Below are 18,179 nucleotides of genomic sequence, written 5' to 3' on the forward strand. Positions count from 1 at the left end.
AAGAAGAAACGGGGTTGCTTAATAGAGAAAACTATGTAGCAAAAGTAATTAGGAGCTATAACGCAAGGTTTGAGTTAGTTATATCAATGAGATTAAATGGTAAACCTATTAACATAACCATCATCCAAGTCTACGCTCCAACAGCAAATGCAGAAGAGGAACTGGAGAGATTTTACGCAGAAGTACAGGAGGAAATTGATCACACACCAAAACAAGATATGATGATAATCATGGGGGACTGGAATGCAAAAGTAGGGAACAGAGAAGAAGTAGGAATGGTGGGGAAATGGGGCTTAGGAGACAGAAATGAAGCAGGAGAAAGACTTATTGAATTCCGTGAAGCCAATACTTTGGCTCTTGCAAACACATTTTTTGAGCAACCGAAAAGACAACTGTACATGTGGACATCACCAAATGGTCAATATAGGAATCAAATTGATTATATAATTGGTAACAGAAGATGGAGAAGTTCCATACTTTCTGCGAAAACAAGACCAGGAGCAGACTGCGGTACAGAAAATGAACTGGTCGTATCGAAAATCAGAGTAAAGCTAAAGGACAACAAAGCAATCATAATGCCAAAATACAATTTAAATAACTTCCCAGAAGAATATAAAGATTAAATAAGGAACAGATTTGAAGCTTTAAAATTAGTTGACAGAGAACCAGAAGAACTATGCAGTGAAGTCAGAGACATTATCTGGGAAGAATGCAAAAAGACAATATGCCTAGTGAAAAAGAGAGAAAGACCTCAATGGATGACTGAAGAAACTCTTAAAATGGTTAAAGAGAGAAGGAAAGCAAAAGCAAAAGGAGATAGAAAAACGGTTAGAACCCTAAATGCAACAATACAGTGATTGGTTCATAGGGACAAAGAGAACTACTACAATAATTATTGTATAGAAATAGAAGAGGACAACAAAAAGGGTAGAACAAGAGACCTATTCCAAAAGATTGGAGAAATGAAAGGGAAATTTAAACCAAGAGTAGGGAGGTTGAATAATCAAGAGGGGAACACACTGACTGACCGAGATGAAATAAAAGGAAGATGGAAGCAATACACTGAAGAACTCTACAAAAGAGATGCAAGGATGACAGATTCATTCATGGAGGAACCGTATGATGAATAACCAGAAATTTTAGAACACGAGGTGAAAGGTGCTCTTAAAATACTTGGAAGAAACAAATCACCAGGAACAGATAGCATACCAATAGAGTTGCTACAAGCTACTGAGACTGAATCTGTCCAAATTTTGACAAATATTTGTCAACAAATATGGAAAACTAAACAGTGGCCCACTGACTGGAAGCATTCCATATACATCCCAATTCCAAAGAAAGGGGATCCTAGGGAATGCAGTAATTATCAAACTATTGCCTTAATATCCCATGCAAGTAAAGTAATGCTCAAGATTCTACAACAAAGACTCTTACCATATATGAAACGAGAAATGCCAGAAAGGGAAGAGGCACCACAGATCATATCATAAACATACGTTGGATAATGGAACGGACCAAGGAATTTCAGAAGAAAATCACCCTGTGCTTTATAGATTACAGCAACACCTTTGATTGTGTAGATCATGAAAAACTATGGAATGCTTTAAAAGAAATGGGGGTGCCACAGCATCTGATTGTCCTGATGCACAACCTAGACTCTGGACAAGAGGCTACTGTAAGGACAGAATATGGAGAAATCGACTGGTTCCCAATCGGAAAGGGTGTGAGACAGTGATATATTTTATCAACCTATTTGTTTAATATATACGCAGATCATAAAGAAAGCAGGATTGGACCAAGATGAAGGAGGTGTGAAAATTGGAGGAAGAAATATCACTAATTTGAGATATGCAGACGATACCATATTCTTAGCAGAAACGAGTAATAATTTGAAATGAATGCTGATGAAAGTTAAAGAGGAAAGCACAAAAGCAGGACTATAGCTGAACGTCAAGAAGATTAAAGTATTGACAACAGAAGATTTATGTAACTTTAAAGTTGACAATGAGGACATTGAATTTGGCAAGGATTATCAATACCTTGGCACAGTCATTAATCAAAATAGAGAGAATAGCCAAGAAATCAGAAGAAGGCTAAGACTGGGGAGGGCAGCTATGCGAGAACTAGAAAAGGTCCTCAAATGCAAAGGTGTATCACTGAACACTAAAGTCAGGATCATTCAGACCATGGTATTCCCAATCTCTATGTATGGATGTGAAAGTTGGACAGTGAAAAAAGCAGATAAGAGAAAAATCAACTCATTTGAAATGTGGTATTGGAGGAGAGCTTTGAGCATACAATGGACTGTGAAAAAGACAAATAATTGGGTGTTAGAACAAATTAAACCAGAACTATCACTAGAAGCTAAAATGATGAAACTGAGGTTATCATACTTTGGACACATAATGAGAAGACATGATTCACTAGACAAGACAATACTGCTGAGAAAAACAGATGGGAGTAGAAAAAGAGGAAGACCAAACAAGAGATGGATTGATTCCATAAAGGAAGCCACAGACCTGAACTTACAAGATCTGAACAGGATGGTTCATGACAGATGCTATTAGAGGTCACTTATTCATAGGGTTGACATAAGTCATAATCAACTTGAAGGCCCATAATAACAACAAAATGTTGAATTTTAAATTGTTGTAACCTGTCCTGGGACCTGATGGTGAAGGGTGGGTAATCAATTGAAATAATATTAATGATGATGGTAGCCAGAACCACCACTGACTGGCGAGGAGTTGCTGCTCTTCTTGACAGCCAGAATCTGCATAGAAAGAACTATATAACTATATTATAAGAATTGTAATTTTAAGAACTTGAAGTTTTTTTCCTCATCCCTCCCATTCCTTTTTCCTTGTGCGTCATGTCTTTTTAGATTGTGAGCCAAAGTATAAGAGCCTGAGAGCAGGGACCATCTTAGTATCAATTTTTGTAAGCTGATCTGAGAGCCTTGATATGAGTATAAATGTCTGCTGCCGCTCCCCTTCCTGACATGAATGCCAACTGTCAAGGCACATAGGATGACCACAGGCACATAGGATGACCATAGCAACAGAGACCACAGGATGCAAATTACTTTCTTTTGTCACTTTAAAACAAAAGGTCAGGAACTATATGTTTGAATGTTCTCCTCTGTTTTTTTTTAAAGACTCCCTGCACATAGAACACCAACACATCAGGGAGGGTTTAGTTTCCTCCTTGATACTTTTACAGACATGAGAACACACATCTGTAGTGTGAAGGATGCAGTTGAGGTACACAATCTCCTGGTTGTATGGATCTACTCTTTGAAGGTAACCTAGCTTGATGGAAACATAAAATGCCAGGACCTTCTGCAATAGATGTAGCATGAAGAGGAAAATTAAGTACAGCAGGGATGGCTGGAAGGTAGATTGGGATCTACCGTCAGATCTCTAGGTGATTTGCAATAGATCACCCAGGATTTCTGACATCCAGTTGTGAAACAGTAGCAACAACTTTCCTGCAAAAGAAACAGGAAGTTGAACCCACCCACCCCTGCTAAGCCATTAATTTGCACTTGAGTCCAACTGCTGGATCTTGGAATTGTAGGAAAAAACACAAAACAGATCTCATAGGCTTGAAGTAAATGAGACATCTTTGCTCCCAGATGCTGCAGACCCTATCAGGATCGGGGGGGGGGCACTATGTCTTGTACCTGCATTGGGAAAAAAATCTCATTCACACCTATGGAAGATTTCTTTCTATGCAAACAGCAGACACCAGGCCTGCCGATCCAGACTGGAACCACAGCAGCAGAAAAAGAACAATCACACACACACACACACAAACGGCTCCTTCAGAAAAGCTGTTTATTGAACATTCATCCCAATCTGCTTGCACAAAGCTTACACAACATTTATACAATGTCTGCTCTTAGAGATGTGTTCCGATTTGTTTGCACGGAGGTTATGCAACAATGCGATTCATCATGATTTGTTTGCACAAAGGTTGCATGTCCTCCTGTGAATCAATTGTTATCCCACACTTCCTAGCACATTCCCCTGTCACTTTCCAAACCACTGAAGTCCTTTTATAAAAGGGGTGGGGGCAGTGCATTTGTCGTGACAGAGTGCTTTAATTGCGCGCATTTAAATTTCCGGTGTATAGCCGAATTGCTCCTGCAAAGCCGTGACAGTCTGGAGGCAGCCACACACATCTGCTTTTCTTAAATGCCTAAAACTGAGCAAGGACAGGCCACCAGGGGATATCTGTTAAATATTTGCTGTATGGGTCAGATGTGCCATTACTTGGCAAGCAGCAAAGGCCTGGAGAATAATTCAGGACATGTTCCTGTCCTTTGTGGGTGTATATAACTGACTTATAAGGAAATCCTTCAGCCATGTAAACACTACAGCTGTGCATTCTTTGCTGTACAGGCTTCTCACTGCATAGTCCTCTAAGCCGGCCAAATGCTGTTCTGAGTGGTGATCTACATTCCATTCCATTCCTCCCCACATACCTTCTCACTTTTTTCCTTTTGCAATTCCTTTTTGCTATCGACATTGCCAGATTTTGAAACTTTTCATCAGCTTTTTAGTTCTATTTGATTTTCCCCCCCTAAAGGGTTTCCTCCCAACTCCCTCAAATCTCCAACCTTCATAAAGTTTTGGAGAGAAACCTGATGGGATTTAAATTTTATTTCCCTCCATTCTTCCCAAAAGGAAGATAAAAAATTTATTTTAAAAAATAAATGTTGACATTTTATACTAAATGCTAAATACAGTTTAAGAGCAATCTTCTAAAAGCAGTAAAAAAAAATAAAGAACAATTGCCTATTTTCACAGGTAATAATTTCAGGGTTGCCAGAGTGGTTTAACAGTCAATCCCTCTTCCCGGAGAACTCTGGGAAATGTAGCTCTCAGCACCCTTAACAAACTACAGTTCCCTGGATTCTCTGAGGGAAGCCATTACTGTTTCAAGTGGCATAATATTGCTTTAAATGTATGGCAGGCAGAAGTGGCATCAGTTTCCTCAGCTTCCATGTGGATGGACCAAGACTGCTAATACAGTATCCAGCAATCAATGATCACCACTCAGTTATCATATATTTACTATTTTGAGTCCAAACTGTTGGATACAGATAATATGGTTCAGGCATACAGACAATGGCCTCTATACACATACCAATTTGCAAACATGGCCCCTGTTGTACAGACACTAGTCAGGCTCATGCACTGGAGATAGGCAGGTGAGCTGGCACAATCCCAAATCATGTTTTATGAAATGTATGCATAAGGCGTGTATCACACTCTTATGCCTAGTATATTATCACTATGATAAATTTCAAGTTGTTTGAGAGAGAGCTCTCTACAGTTTTGCATTTTTATGTAATCAGCAAGTCTAACTTCTGATTTATTTCTCTACTCCACAGCCCACTAACTTCTCTCAAGGTGTTTCCCACCCACCCCTGCCCCCATACATTTCTTGTAGGCAACACCCATAAAACCATTATTATCAGCTGACACCGCACAATGGTCTCCATCAGGGGTGAAGAACCTCAGGCCTGGAGGCCAAAGGCAGCCCCCAAGCCTGCCTCTCTGGCCACCAGAACTCTCCCCAGTCACACATGCCCAGTGAACCTGTTTCACACCCCAAGTGTGTTTGTCTAGCGGGAATTATTTCCTTGAACTTTGATTATGCCTGTTGCTTATCTGGATAAAGGGAAGAGAGGGATGTGTGTAGAAGGTAGCCTAGAACAGAAAGGTAAAATTTGCATCCATTACTCCTCCCACTTATGCCTCTGGCTCTACCCACACTGACATGTGGCCCTCAGAAGGTCGCACAGAAAGGGAATGTGGCCCTGAGGGTAAAAAGGGTTCCCCTACCCCAGTACAACTTGTCAAGCCGATCAAGCCTTACTGAGGCTGGTGGCCAGCTGTAATATCACTGTTGGGCACAGTGACAAATTCAGGAGGATGGAGCCTTATCAGAGCCACAAAGCTCTCGACTTTGCTGCAAAGCTAACTAGGAAGTTTACTGTGGTATACACTTAGACAAGCTAGAGCAGGGATATAAGACCTGGGACCTTCCATTTGTTGCTGAACTACAACTCTCAATATCCCTGTCTATTCGCTGGGGTTGCTTGGAATTGTTGCCCAACGACATTTGGAGGGCCACAAATTCCCCACAAGTGAGCTAGAGCCTGCATCTGACACACTGGGATCTATTCCAGATCACAAAAGAACTAGTGCCACAGTAAAAAGAACTATGACTTTAAGATTCCAGGAAACAACGCGTGAGGGTCTCCAACTCTTCACCAATTTCCCTGGGGATTAATAGGCTGTTATTACTACTAGGATCTTTTAGAGGAGACCAAGTGTTAAAACATCACCTTGCACCAGATCTTACGCCTTTGATCCTTGCTGTACAGCAGACATAACACACTCCATTGCAACACCGCAAGCTCTCACGGAAACAAGTACTTTGTTGGCACAGCGGTTGGTGGTATCCCTTTGTCCTGCCAATTTTTTAAAAAAGAAGTCAAGGAAGACTTTCTGGAGGATTATTTGACTTCTGCCCATATCCATGTACAAATTTTTCTGCCGTGCCGAGTGTTTTTAATATGCATCTCCCCAGGAGGCCACTTTTAGGGGAGGGAAGGTATAGGGCATAGGGACTAAATTGCCTTCTACTGAAATGGGAGTTAGATCGTTCTCAGTGTGAGATCTGAACCATCTCCTCTTTTGTCTGTACTTTTAGAAAAACACAGTAACTGTAACTTTTAATTGCCCTCTCTGCAGTAACAAAAGAGCATTTCAAAACAACCTTGGCAAAAAGATTTCAGATCTCATCAAATATTGTTTTGAGGAAGCTTCCTGGTTTGCACAAGACTATTCACAGAGGGCCAGTTTCTCTGATGAAATGAACACAATGCCCAGCCCCTCACTCAGCATCCAACCTACCCTCCCTCTCAAGCTTTGTACCCTGTGCAAACCTTGTGGCCGAGAATGGAGAGCACACAGGACTGGTACCAAGAGGCTTTGGCCAAACGTATAGCCAGATATTTTATAGTAAAGGGGATCTAATGATAGATTGGGGGGGAGGAGAGACAGAGAGACTTAATCAATGCAGAAGCGCCAGAACCTGAACATAGTCTAATATGTGCATAAAGTGATTTAAGGGGAAATATGCAACACAGGAAATAGCCAATGTGAGGCTCTCCAGATGCTGTGGACTACAACTCCCATCATTCCTGACCATTGGCCATCCTGGTTGGGGCTGATAAGAGTTGGAAGACCACCAATGTCTTACTCCTGACCTGGTGCTTCCCAGTTTTCCTGGAGCCTTTAAACTCATCAGCCAGAATACTGAAAGACAGATGCTAGACTGCTTCTTGATAAGCTGTTGGGCAGAATACTGCCTGCATGTTTTTTCCCTATATATCTCTACAGGTAAAAAGTAATAGAAGCGTGTTTGTTTTAAAATAAAGGTAAACGTTCAAGGAAGCTCTTTCTTTCTTTCTTTCTCCTGGAGACACATTGTACAGTCAATGTTCAGAAACTAGCTCAAAAACTTGCCCAACTCCTGCAGACACTGGAATAGTTTAGGCCTGTAACTCTTGCAGCACAGGAAAGGAAATGTTTATAAACTGGGGAAAAAATAGTTGGTTTCTTCCCAGTTACCCATGCCACACTTTACAGCTGTTCCAACAAATTTTCCGAGTGGACTAGTCACTTTCGTGGGCTTAGTGGCAACGCTAGGATCGTCCAACAGCACTTGGAAGGCCACAGGATTCCTCTCCGCCCCCACTCTGCTTGATGGCACAACCATCATTTAGCAAAGCAGTGATCATGAAGTGTCTTTACTCTGCTTTGCCTTAGTTACCTTTTGGCCTCTTGAAGTGAGCTGCAGAGCACTGCATTGCATTGAGGAGAAACAATCTGCTCTCGAGATACCTTAATATTTTGCTCATTTAGAAAACAAAACTGCCTTTTAGAAAGGTGAAAGCTACAACATGTCTAGGCTGGTGTGTAACTATTGCGGTGGGAAAGTATTTAATAAAATAGAGTTTGCTCACATCAATCATCAACTAACAGCAAAGGCCAAATTCTCTCCAAGGCTGTGCCCACATACCCATTCATCCTCATGGGGTTGTGTCAGAATTTGGTCACAGGATCACCTCTCTCTCTCTGTGTCATTCTCTCTCTCTCCCCTCCCACCTCCTCTCTCTAAGTGCTCTCTGCCATAGCAGATATTTCCAAGAACTGCCTGACTCGCCAGAGGGAAGTAGCAGCAGCAGACACAAATGAAGTGTACCATAAGGCAATGACCAGATGAATGAATTAAAAAAGAGTCAGCTGAACCCATATTCAGAGGTTTTCAGGGTGGCATTATCACTTTCCGTTCTCACACCAAGCAAAGTTCATCACCCTTGGCTGTCAATGTCTCAGCTAAAATGCTCATGCTTTGTTTTGAGTTTACTCCAGGACCTCATATGAACTGAAATCAAGAATTTTCCACACCAAAATACATTGTAAATGCCTCCAGTATCCAAAATCAGTTGCCTGCAACAAATGATTTTAATTAACTAACACTCTCTCCTGTGGCAGGCACTCGAAAAATGCATGGTGTGCAAAAATCATGCGTATACCAATTTGTCAGATGAGAAAAGGCCATGGAAATAACATCATCTGGCCTTGTGTATAACATAAGTAGGGTAGGCCACTTTATCTAGGGAAAGTTAAGTGCCTAAATCCCTAAGACTTTAATGGAATGTAAGCAAACATCTTGGAATTGTAGCAGGCATATGGGATAGACAGATATATACACACACAGCTTGATATTTTAAGAATGTTGAAACTCAACTTTAAAAACAAAAACAAAACCAGGAGTTTCAATTCCTCAATATTTTGGAGAAGACTTAGCCAAAATGATGGCAATTATGTCCTCAGAAGGCTAACGGATCAAGAGGGATTAAAAAAAAAAAACACTCTCAAATGTATAGTGTTCTCTTTAAGCCAGTCTCATAACTATGACAGCCTGATTTGTGATTCTAAACCCTGCCAAGTTACCAGTAACAGGCCTCTGGGATATGCCAACCAGATGAGAGGCTTAGCCAAAGAAAAGCAGATGTCCCATGCTTTTCGACCAGGAATTGTTCCCTGAAAACGTAACACCGCACAGTCCAATGCAAACCTCGCTCTGGCTCTACCTGCATCTGTTTAGCAAACATGTCCACTGCCAGGCTTCCAACTAAGGATCAGCAACCCAGGACCAGATTAAGACTCCTGAGAAGAAAATCTCCAGTTTAGCACCATAGAGGGGCTGTGAAGGTAGCAGAGCCACAACAATGGGGTTTGCGGAGAGTGCTGGGGGGGGGTGTCTTCCATAATTTTCTTCACATAGAACTAGTTCTTCAAAAGCCTTTAAACAGCAACTCTAAACTGAAATCCCACTAGGAACATAAGAAGTGACGTGCTGGATCAGGCCAATCTTGTCCAACACCCTGTTCTTACAGCAGCCAGCTAGATGCCTGTGAGCAGCTTGCAAGGAGGACATGAGCACAACAGCACTCTCCCCAGCTGCAGTTCTGAGCAAGTGGTATTCAGAGACCCATTGCCTGAGACAGTGAAGGAAGAAAATAGCCAGCGTAGCGAGTAGCCATGGATAGCCCTTGAGATGATTCCCAGTGAATAATCTCAACACTCTTCAAGTACTTGCAAGGTTGTCACACAGGGCCAGGATCTCTTCACAGTCGTCCCACAGTGCAGGATATGGAATAATGGGCTCCAGGTAGAGGAAGCCAGATTTCAACTGAACATCAGGAAAAACTTCCTCACTGTTAGTGTGGTACAACAATGGAACCAATGACCTAGGGAGGTGGTTGGCTCTCCAACCCTGGAGGCATTCAAGAAGGAGCTGGACAGCCACTTGTCGGGTATGGTTAAATTTGGATTCCTGCACTGAGCAGGGGTTTGGACTTGATGGCCTTACAGGCCCTTTCCAACTCTACTATTCTATGATTCTATGAACAATGCCCCCAATCTAGAGAAAGTTATAGTCCAATTCATGTTTACTCAGAAGTAAGTCCCACTGAGTTCAACTGGGCTTACTCCCAAAAACACATGCATGGGATTGTAGCCTCCAGATGCAGTCCTAAACACACATACTAGAAAATGCATCTCATTAAATTGGACTTACTTGCAAGTAAACATGCTCAAGGATGTGATGCATGTTGCACAAGTCCCAGCGCAGTGCAGTGAAGACAGCGAACCAAGTTCAAATTCCTGATCAACCTCAAAACTCACTGAGTCACCTTGGGTCATTCACTATCATTCAGCCAAGTCTACCTCACAGGGTTTTTGCACGGAAAAAAACACGCAGAGGTGGGGAAGGATTCATCATGAATGTATGGCATTCCAAGCTCCTTGGAGGAAAGGTGGGGTGCAAAGGTAATAACCAAATTATAATCATTGGGATGAACTACAGCTACAAAACCACATTATTTCAATTCAACTGAAGTTCAACCAACTTTCTCTGGATCAGGGCCAATATACTTAAAACAAGTATATTGGGAAGTATTCATATGGTAATACAAAAGAAGTATCTTTTATGTACACCGCCCAGAGAGCCTTTTTGGCTTAGGGCGGTATATAAATAAAATAAAATAAATAAAATAAAATAAATATATTGTATCCACTGGCTATGGTTCTTGTTCTTCCACATACATTCACATTTATGCAGATCATGTTGATTCTTTTGTGAATGAAGTCCTCAAGTTAGCTACTGTTCTTCAATTCCTAATGTGTCTTTAACAGGGTCACCAACATAACTATTAATTTTTTCTTCTTACTGCCATACCCTATCTCAGACTTTGCAAACCTTGTGTCCTTCAAATGGTTTAGACTACAACTCCTATCAGCTCCAGTCAGCACTGTCATGCTGGCCAGTCCATCATTAGGGTTGCCTAATTTTTGCTGCCCTCTACTCCTGTGCATTTAACATCAGCTTGATCTGGCAGGTGAAAAAGTTTCATCTGTTTACTTCTACATATCAAACGTCTGTTAAAAACAACAGGCATAGGCTAACGTTGTTCTAGTCAACTGGCAACCCTCCATGGGGCTTTCATAACATCACTAAAGTTTCAACAGAGAATTAGCTCTCAGTGATTGCCAAATTAGCCTCTCAAGGCATACGGCTCTGCCTCATGAAGTGTTCTATGAAACGCAAATGCTTTCAAACTCTACCCTAAACTCTGTTGATCCAGCACGAGATGAAATTTTATGTACTTTATAACTTTGTGAAGCATTGTCAGTCCGTCATTCTTCTCCAGTCATTTTTAAGATGTCCTGCTACAAATGACAAAGACAGGAGATTGTGAGTGGTATTATGCTGTCAACCTTCTTCACAAATGCCAATAAACTAGAGGTCAGGAACCTCTGGGACAATGAACTTGTGCGCGCAAGCATTATCACCAAGGGCATTCATGTTCTCTGCAAACACAAATTGGATGTTTTGTTTCTATAACTTTCTGCTGTTCACTTCCTAGAAGTCTGCATTTGTAACTAACTTTTGACATAAACTGAAAAGAGCAGCCACAACTTTTAGGTGTCACCTTTCTTCACAAACTCCATTTCAAGAACTTTTAAAATCTGATTTCAGTTTTCAAAATTGAGATAGGAGGAGCAATTATGACAATGATTTCCACAATCTCCCTAGTGGGTTGGCAGCACTCTCATCACTGCATAAGAATGTGCCATTCTTTCATCCCAGCCTTCCTCCAACCTGGTGGCCTCCAGATGGTGTGTTGGTTGTTTTTTTTGATGGACTCCAACTCCCATCTCCCTGACCATTGGCCATGTTGGCTTGGCCTGATGGGAGCTGTAGTCCAAAACATCTGGAGGGCACTATGTTGAGGTTGTGATTATTTTTAGCTTTAGGCCTGTAGGACAGGGTGGAAAAAGCAAGAGGGCACTGTTAACCTTTGCTTACCGCACAGATGGCTCCAGCTTAAACAGAATATGCTAGACAACCTTGTCACTCATCCCCAATCAAGCTTTGAATCCAGAGTTGCACAATCCTTAATCCTCGTGACTTTGGACAGCGATGGGTACTCCTTTGCATTGGTTAAACTTTTATTTTCTGCACTCACACACGAAGAACCGAAGTTTGTGATCTGAATGCTCTCCACCTTTAAGGAACTTTTCACAAGTGTCACTAAAACTGAAATCGTACATGCTCTTATTTGAAAGCAAGTCTCGTCAAACGCAGTGGGGCTTGCTTATGAGTAAACACGGCTAGAATCGCTGGGCTGTAAGAGGATCCTTTTAAATGTAGGAGGCCTTACGTGCAGAGCTCATTGATGCAGAATGGAAAGCAGGCAATTTTACATGCAGTATACAGAAGTTCTAGCCAATGCAGTTTTGACATTTGCATTCACATTTTGAGATGCGGGGGCAGGGAGACACAGAAAGAGACTGGCAAAAAAGAGCTTAATCTTAGCGTAGATTAAAGAAACAGCGCCCCTGAGAGAAGGAGGAGAGTAACCACGCAACTTTGCTTTGTCGACACACCTTGCCAGAATGACCTGACCTGACCCGCTGTTCTCTGACAGATCAGATAACATGGCAAAGCCCTTATAACCTGCAAGATGTCGTACAGGCTGGGGTGGGAGCAGGGAAGGAAATGGAGGAATGTCTCAAAAGTATTCCCCAACTTTTTCTTTCTTAGATAAATATTTTCATTTCACTTTACCTTTGCAAAGCCCCTGATCCTGCTTTGCTGGATCTACTTGCAAATGGCTGCTAGAGACTGTCAAACTAATGTTGAAGGTACCTTAGGAACATAGGAAGCCACCTTACACTGAATCAGACTACTGGTCCATTGAGCTCAGTATTGTCTACACTGACCGGCAGTGGCCTTCCAGGGTTCCAGGCTTGAGTCTCTCCCAGCCCTACCTGGAGATGCCACGGACTGAACCTGGGACCTTCTGCCTACAAGGCAGATGAGCTGCCACTGAGCTACAGCCCATCTCCATCTGCGTTAGGTCTCCATGCTGACACATCCAGTCTCACATACCAAGATGATATTTTGCAAGTATCCCTCTGCAGTTTCAACATTCACAGAATTTTTTTTAAAACCCTCAAACGTTCCCCTCCACTGCTGTCTCTTGTTCTGGCAGATTTTACCTCTTGACTGCCCCTCATTTCCTTTTACTATTTATTAACTCACTGCATTTATATCCCACCTTTCCTCAAGGTGGCATACATACCTGTAAATTAGCTTAGGCAGAGAGACAGTGATTTGGCCCAAGGTAACCCAGTGAGCAATCCTGGTTTCCCAGGTCCTAGTCCAGTGCTACTCTGGCTCTTTTAGAGTCAAACTAGACGGTATTGTACAAAAATATCAGATAAAAATATTGCGTTAAGATTTTTTTAAAGTTGTTTTTAAAAGATGTCTTTAAGATGTTTTGTTTTAATATGTTTTAAAGTCTTTTGTTTGTAAGATGTTTTAGAGTGCTTTTAGAGTTTTTGTTTGCCACCCTGGGCTCCTTCTGGAAGGAAGGGTAGGATATAAATTTAATAAATAATAATAATAATACTAAAAATACATACAACTTCCCCCTAATTTTTTCTCTCTCTCTCCTTTTTAAAAATCCAAAACCAGATTGTGGAGTGAGCAGTTTGGGAAGGGAGGGAGGTAAAGAAGAAGGAGGCTCTTAACTCTTTCCCTACTGCCTGTTCTCTCTGCTCAAAATAAGGTTCCACAAACAAAGCAATACATATGCACATTTTTTTTTGGAGGAAAACATATGGGTTAAGATTTATGAGCAAGGAAAGGTTGCTCAGAGGAACAGAAATGGAGAGATCTTTTCAGAGCTTGATTTGCAGCACAATCCTCGCAATAATCCTATGTGTGTTGTGTCAGTTTAGTGTTCCCAAATAAGTGTGTTTAGGATTGCAGCCTCCAATTAAGGATTAGCCCCAGAACTCGTTCTTGTTGTTTTGCTTCAACCCCAGAATACAGCACGCCTGCCCCTCACCTGTGCAATAACAACAAGCTACATCTCTGGTTAGGGAAACAGAGCAGAGGACACAGTCGCTCTACACTTCTTGGCAGGCACCTTCAACATTCCCAGAATGTGTTTTCAGGACTAAGGCTCAACACTGGAAAGTTAGTGGTAAGAGATCCTCCGCAAGCTTTGGCAGAAAGCGCTAGGCAGTGGCATCACTTCAACACCCTGTTCCCCCCTCCCACAAATCCCACAGAACTCCAAGCACGGCAAAATCCAACCCCCTTCTTTAAAGCAAACACTCTTAGGCTACGATCACACGGACTTGAGTAAATCCCACCAAACTTGTGAATGCGAGTAAACATATATGGCAACAACCTGCCTCTTCTCCGGGGGGGGGCACCCCGCTTTATAGCAGGGTTAACCAATACGGTGCCCTCCAGATGTTGCTATTCCTATCATCCCTGACCACGGGCCATGCTGGCTGAGAGTCCAGCAACATCTGGAGAGCACCACCTTGGCTACCTCTGCTTCATGGGAAGGGAAGAGCTCCCACAGGCCAGCCAGCACCTTCATGTGCTGAAAACGCATTGCAAACAAGCAGCCAACAACCCGGCCATGCGGTTTCCCCAACATGTGAAACGCTTCTTGAGTCAGAGCAGTGCCTGGGAGCGAACACTCACCCCCTCACACCCCAGCAGGGGAACCAGAGGCTCCCGAGGTCCAGCCCAGGTACCCCCTCTCCAAGAGATTAAAAGCGCCCCAGCTTAATGCCTGGTAGAAACCAGGCAAGAGTGACTCTGAGATTGTGCAGAGTGCCTCTGGCTCCCAGCCCCGAGTTAAACCAAAAACGAAACTCGCACTCTTTCTCACGCACACAAGTTAGAGGTCCGAGCTCCACCGGCTCACTTTTCGTAACGAAACTTTGCAGGACTTGGCCCCGTTAACTCCTTACCTTCCAGCACCACCTCCTTGCCCGCCCTCTTCAGGGCTTGCACGGCTTCGTCGTGGGTGGCGTCCCGCAGGTCCGTGCCGTTGACGGCCAGGATGGCATCCCCGACGTACAGTCCCTGGGTCTGGTCGGCCGCCAACCCTTTGAAGATTTTGCTGATCAGGATGGGCATCTTGTTCTCTTTGCCCCCCTTGATGCTAATGCCCAGGCCCCCCATCTCCTGCTTCAACACCTTCACGCACCGCTTCTTGTTGGAGATGGCTTCGGGAACTTGCTCGGGCAGGTCGGTGAAAGCCGTGCGCACCCCGCTCATCAAACCCGACGTGGGACTGCCGCCGATGCCGCCACCGCCCGCGTCCCCCGACGGGGATTCAGGAGATCCTACTCCGGAAAGGTTGCAGGCGGCGGCGGCGTCGCCGGACGCCGCCGCAGGACTAACAGCTGCCCCTCTGCTGTAGAAACTCCCATTGCCGTTACTGCCCGCAGCCACTGTCCCGATGCCGTTGTAAGCGGCGGCGACCGCGCCTCCCTCCTCGGAGCTCAGCACCAGCGCCTCGGAGCTCAGGTGCACCAGCACCCGGTGCCACCGGTCGCGCACCAAAACTTCCAGCGCGCCACTCCGCTGCGCCCGGCCGCCAACGCCTCCCCCTCCGGCCGCCGCTACCGCCATCTTTGGAGCATTTCTTAAAACACCATGTGATTTAGAGCACACAGAGACACACTCTCGCGCGCACGCCCCCTCCAAAAACAAAATTGGAGGGGAGGGGAGTAAAAGAGAGAGCGGAGAAGCGCGAGACTTTTTCTCGTCGGATCTGGAGAAACTCCTCTGGTATTAGGGAAGAGGAGGGCCATGGGTGAGCCCCTGTGCCCTCCCAGCCTTGCAGCGTGGCGAGCAAAGGGGAGGAGCGGGGAAAAGAGGGCAGGAGAGAAAGACAGAGAGAAAGAAAGTAGGAACTCCGGCCCAAGGTCGTAGGACCCAGAGTTTCCAGACGGGCGCTTTGGCAATAGAATTCCGGAGGGTTCCCCGATGGGCGGCTCCAACAACCCAACTATGTCCTCGAAAACCGGAGGCAGATTTTCATTGGTCCGAGCTAGGCAAGCAAACTCTAGGTGACCTTGGGGTTGTTACTGTGCCTCCGCTTAATTTAGGCTGCGACCTCGCCTTGTCTATTCGGAAGTAAGTCGCGTTTAATTCAATGGGGCTTACTCCCCGGTGAGTGGCGTGTAGGATAGCTGCCTCAATCGGCTTCAGGCTGCATGGGGTGGTTGCGAGGAACGAGGAGGGGATCGTCACCACCACCACCACGATGTTGCTCTGAGCTCCTTGAAGAAAGGGTGGGATGTCACCGTGTTAATGTTCTTAAAGGCAAATTCATGGAAGATAAAGCTCTCAGTGGCTACAAGGATATGTTCTGCCTCCTCTGTGCTGGGACAGTGCTGTTGCGCTTATGTCCTGTTTGCGGTCTTCTCATGGGCATCTGGTTGGCCACTGTGAAAACAAGATGCCTTTGGCATGATCCAGGACTCATTTTATTTATTTATTTAAATTAGGGTTATCGTTATTATAGTTCCAGGGAACTCCACTGTTTCTACATTACTTCGAAATGTTTTAGTGGCTCCTAATTCATGCATTTCCCTTTCCGACTGTTATTTTTGGGTGTTTTTTTCCTGTTCCACCAACATGGCTACTTATGTTATTAGTGTTGTCGAATCATCGAATCGTAGAGTTGGAAGGGACCTATAAGGCCATCGAGTCCAACCCTCTGCAAGTTAAAGCATCCCCGACAGTTGGCTGTCCAGCTGCCTGTTGAATGCCTCCAAGGTTGGAGAGCCCACCACCTCCCTAGGCCATTGGTTCCATTATCGTCCCGCTCTAACAGTTAAATTGTTTTTCCTCATGTTCAGCCAAAATCTGGCTTCCTGTAACTTCAGCCCATTTTTCCTTGTCCTGCACTCTGGGATTAGTATATTTCATCATCATCATCATCAGGTGACTGGCACCATCTTCTGAAAACCCAGTAAACTCCAGAGTTTGCCAGGCTCAACCCATAGCTTAGCAGACCCTACTGTCTGAAGCAAACACGCTCCTGCCTCTTGCATGCTGAGCACTGTCTGAAAATTGGCTACTGGCTGGCCAGCACAGGGCCCGCACTGCTAGATTATTGCTCCCTATGGGAAGTGATGTCCCTGGTGAAAGGGGTTTGCCTTTCTTGAATCCAGGAAGTATTCCCAGTTGCGTACAATAGCAATATTTATTTATTTATTTATTTATTTATTCGATTTATATCCTGCCCTTCCTCCCAGTAGGAGTGCAGGGCAGCAATAAATCAAGAGCATTGGAAGCCACCCTGTGCAGGTGCAGCCCTATTCATTCATGCTTGGGCGTAGGGGTATTGCCCAGATTCATTTTTTCCAATCGTGGAGTCTTCAAGGAATTGTGCTTGCCTCAGATGTGAAGCAGGCCGTAAGACCCCTGAATTCTACTCTGACTTGAGCCCTATTCAGGCATTTAAAGATAGGCAGTGGAGAGTTGCATGAGTTCTCTTGCATCACTGTGCCCAGTACTGCAGTCCTCCACATGGCACTTCTAAAGTGGGGAGCTTTTCCTACTCTTCAGAATGTAAAAAGAGCCCTGCTGGATCAGGCCAAAAGCCCATCTAGTTCACCATCCTGTTCTTGTAGTGGCCAGGCAGATGCTTAGGGCAAGCCTGTAAACAGGGCCTAAGGAGAAGAGTGCTCTCCCCTCCTGCGGTTTCCAGAAACTGGTACTCAGAAGCATACTACACGCAACCATGGAGGCGGAGCAGAGCCATCGTGGGTAGTAGCCTTATCCTCCATGAATTTGTCAAGGGCTTATAGGAAGCCGTGACTGCAACAGCTAGTGTTAGTTTGTTTTTTTGCTCTGAAAGTTGGCATCTATACATAAATTGGCATCTATACATATACAATTAGCATATGCACATTTGTGTCACATGCATGTGCTCTGAGTCCTTTAAGTCTCTAGCAATGCTCCTGGTTACAGTCTGCTTCAGAAGGTATGGTTTCCCCATGTCTTTGCAGGCTTGTACATCAGCAAAAATATAATTGGCATTCACCACACCCTGGACCTATCTGGTTAACACCAAGACCAACACCCCTAACTGGCTGTCACCAGCCAGGATGGGCAGGGGTCAAGAGGGCAAGAAGCCAATCACATCATTGCAAGAGTCCTATCCACATCATCAGGTCGCGTAAACTGACATTGTT

General features: G+C 44.1%; 1 protein-coding gene across 3 annotated transcripts in view; it reads right to left on the minus strand.

The window, feature by feature from the left end:
• Nucleotides 1-15,944, minus strand: part of SNTB1 (syntrophin beta 1) — a 115,673-nt gene extending 99,729 nt beyond the window's left edge. For 2 of the 3 annotated variants that reach the window (XM_061605825.1, XM_061605807.1), the window contains exon 1: nt 14,937-15,944. In XM_061605825.1, the coding sequence (XP_061461809.1) occupies nt 14,937-15,603 (667 nt within the window). In that variant the 5' untranslated portion in view covers nt 15,604-15,944. The remainder of the gene's footprint in view (nt 1-14,936) is intronic. The other variant, XM_061605816.1, reaches the window with a different exon arrangement.
• Nucleotides 15,945-18,179: the final 2,235 nt, after the last annotated feature.

Source organism: Rhineura floridana, chromosome 1, assembly GCF_030035675.1.
Source record: "Rhineura floridana isolate rRhiFlo1 chromosome 1, rRhiFlo1.hap2, whole genome shotgun sequence".
In the NCBI taxonomy this organism is placed as follows: domain Eukaryota; kingdom Metazoa; phylum Chordata; class Lepidosauria; order Squamata; family Rhineuridae; genus Rhineura; species Rhineura floridana.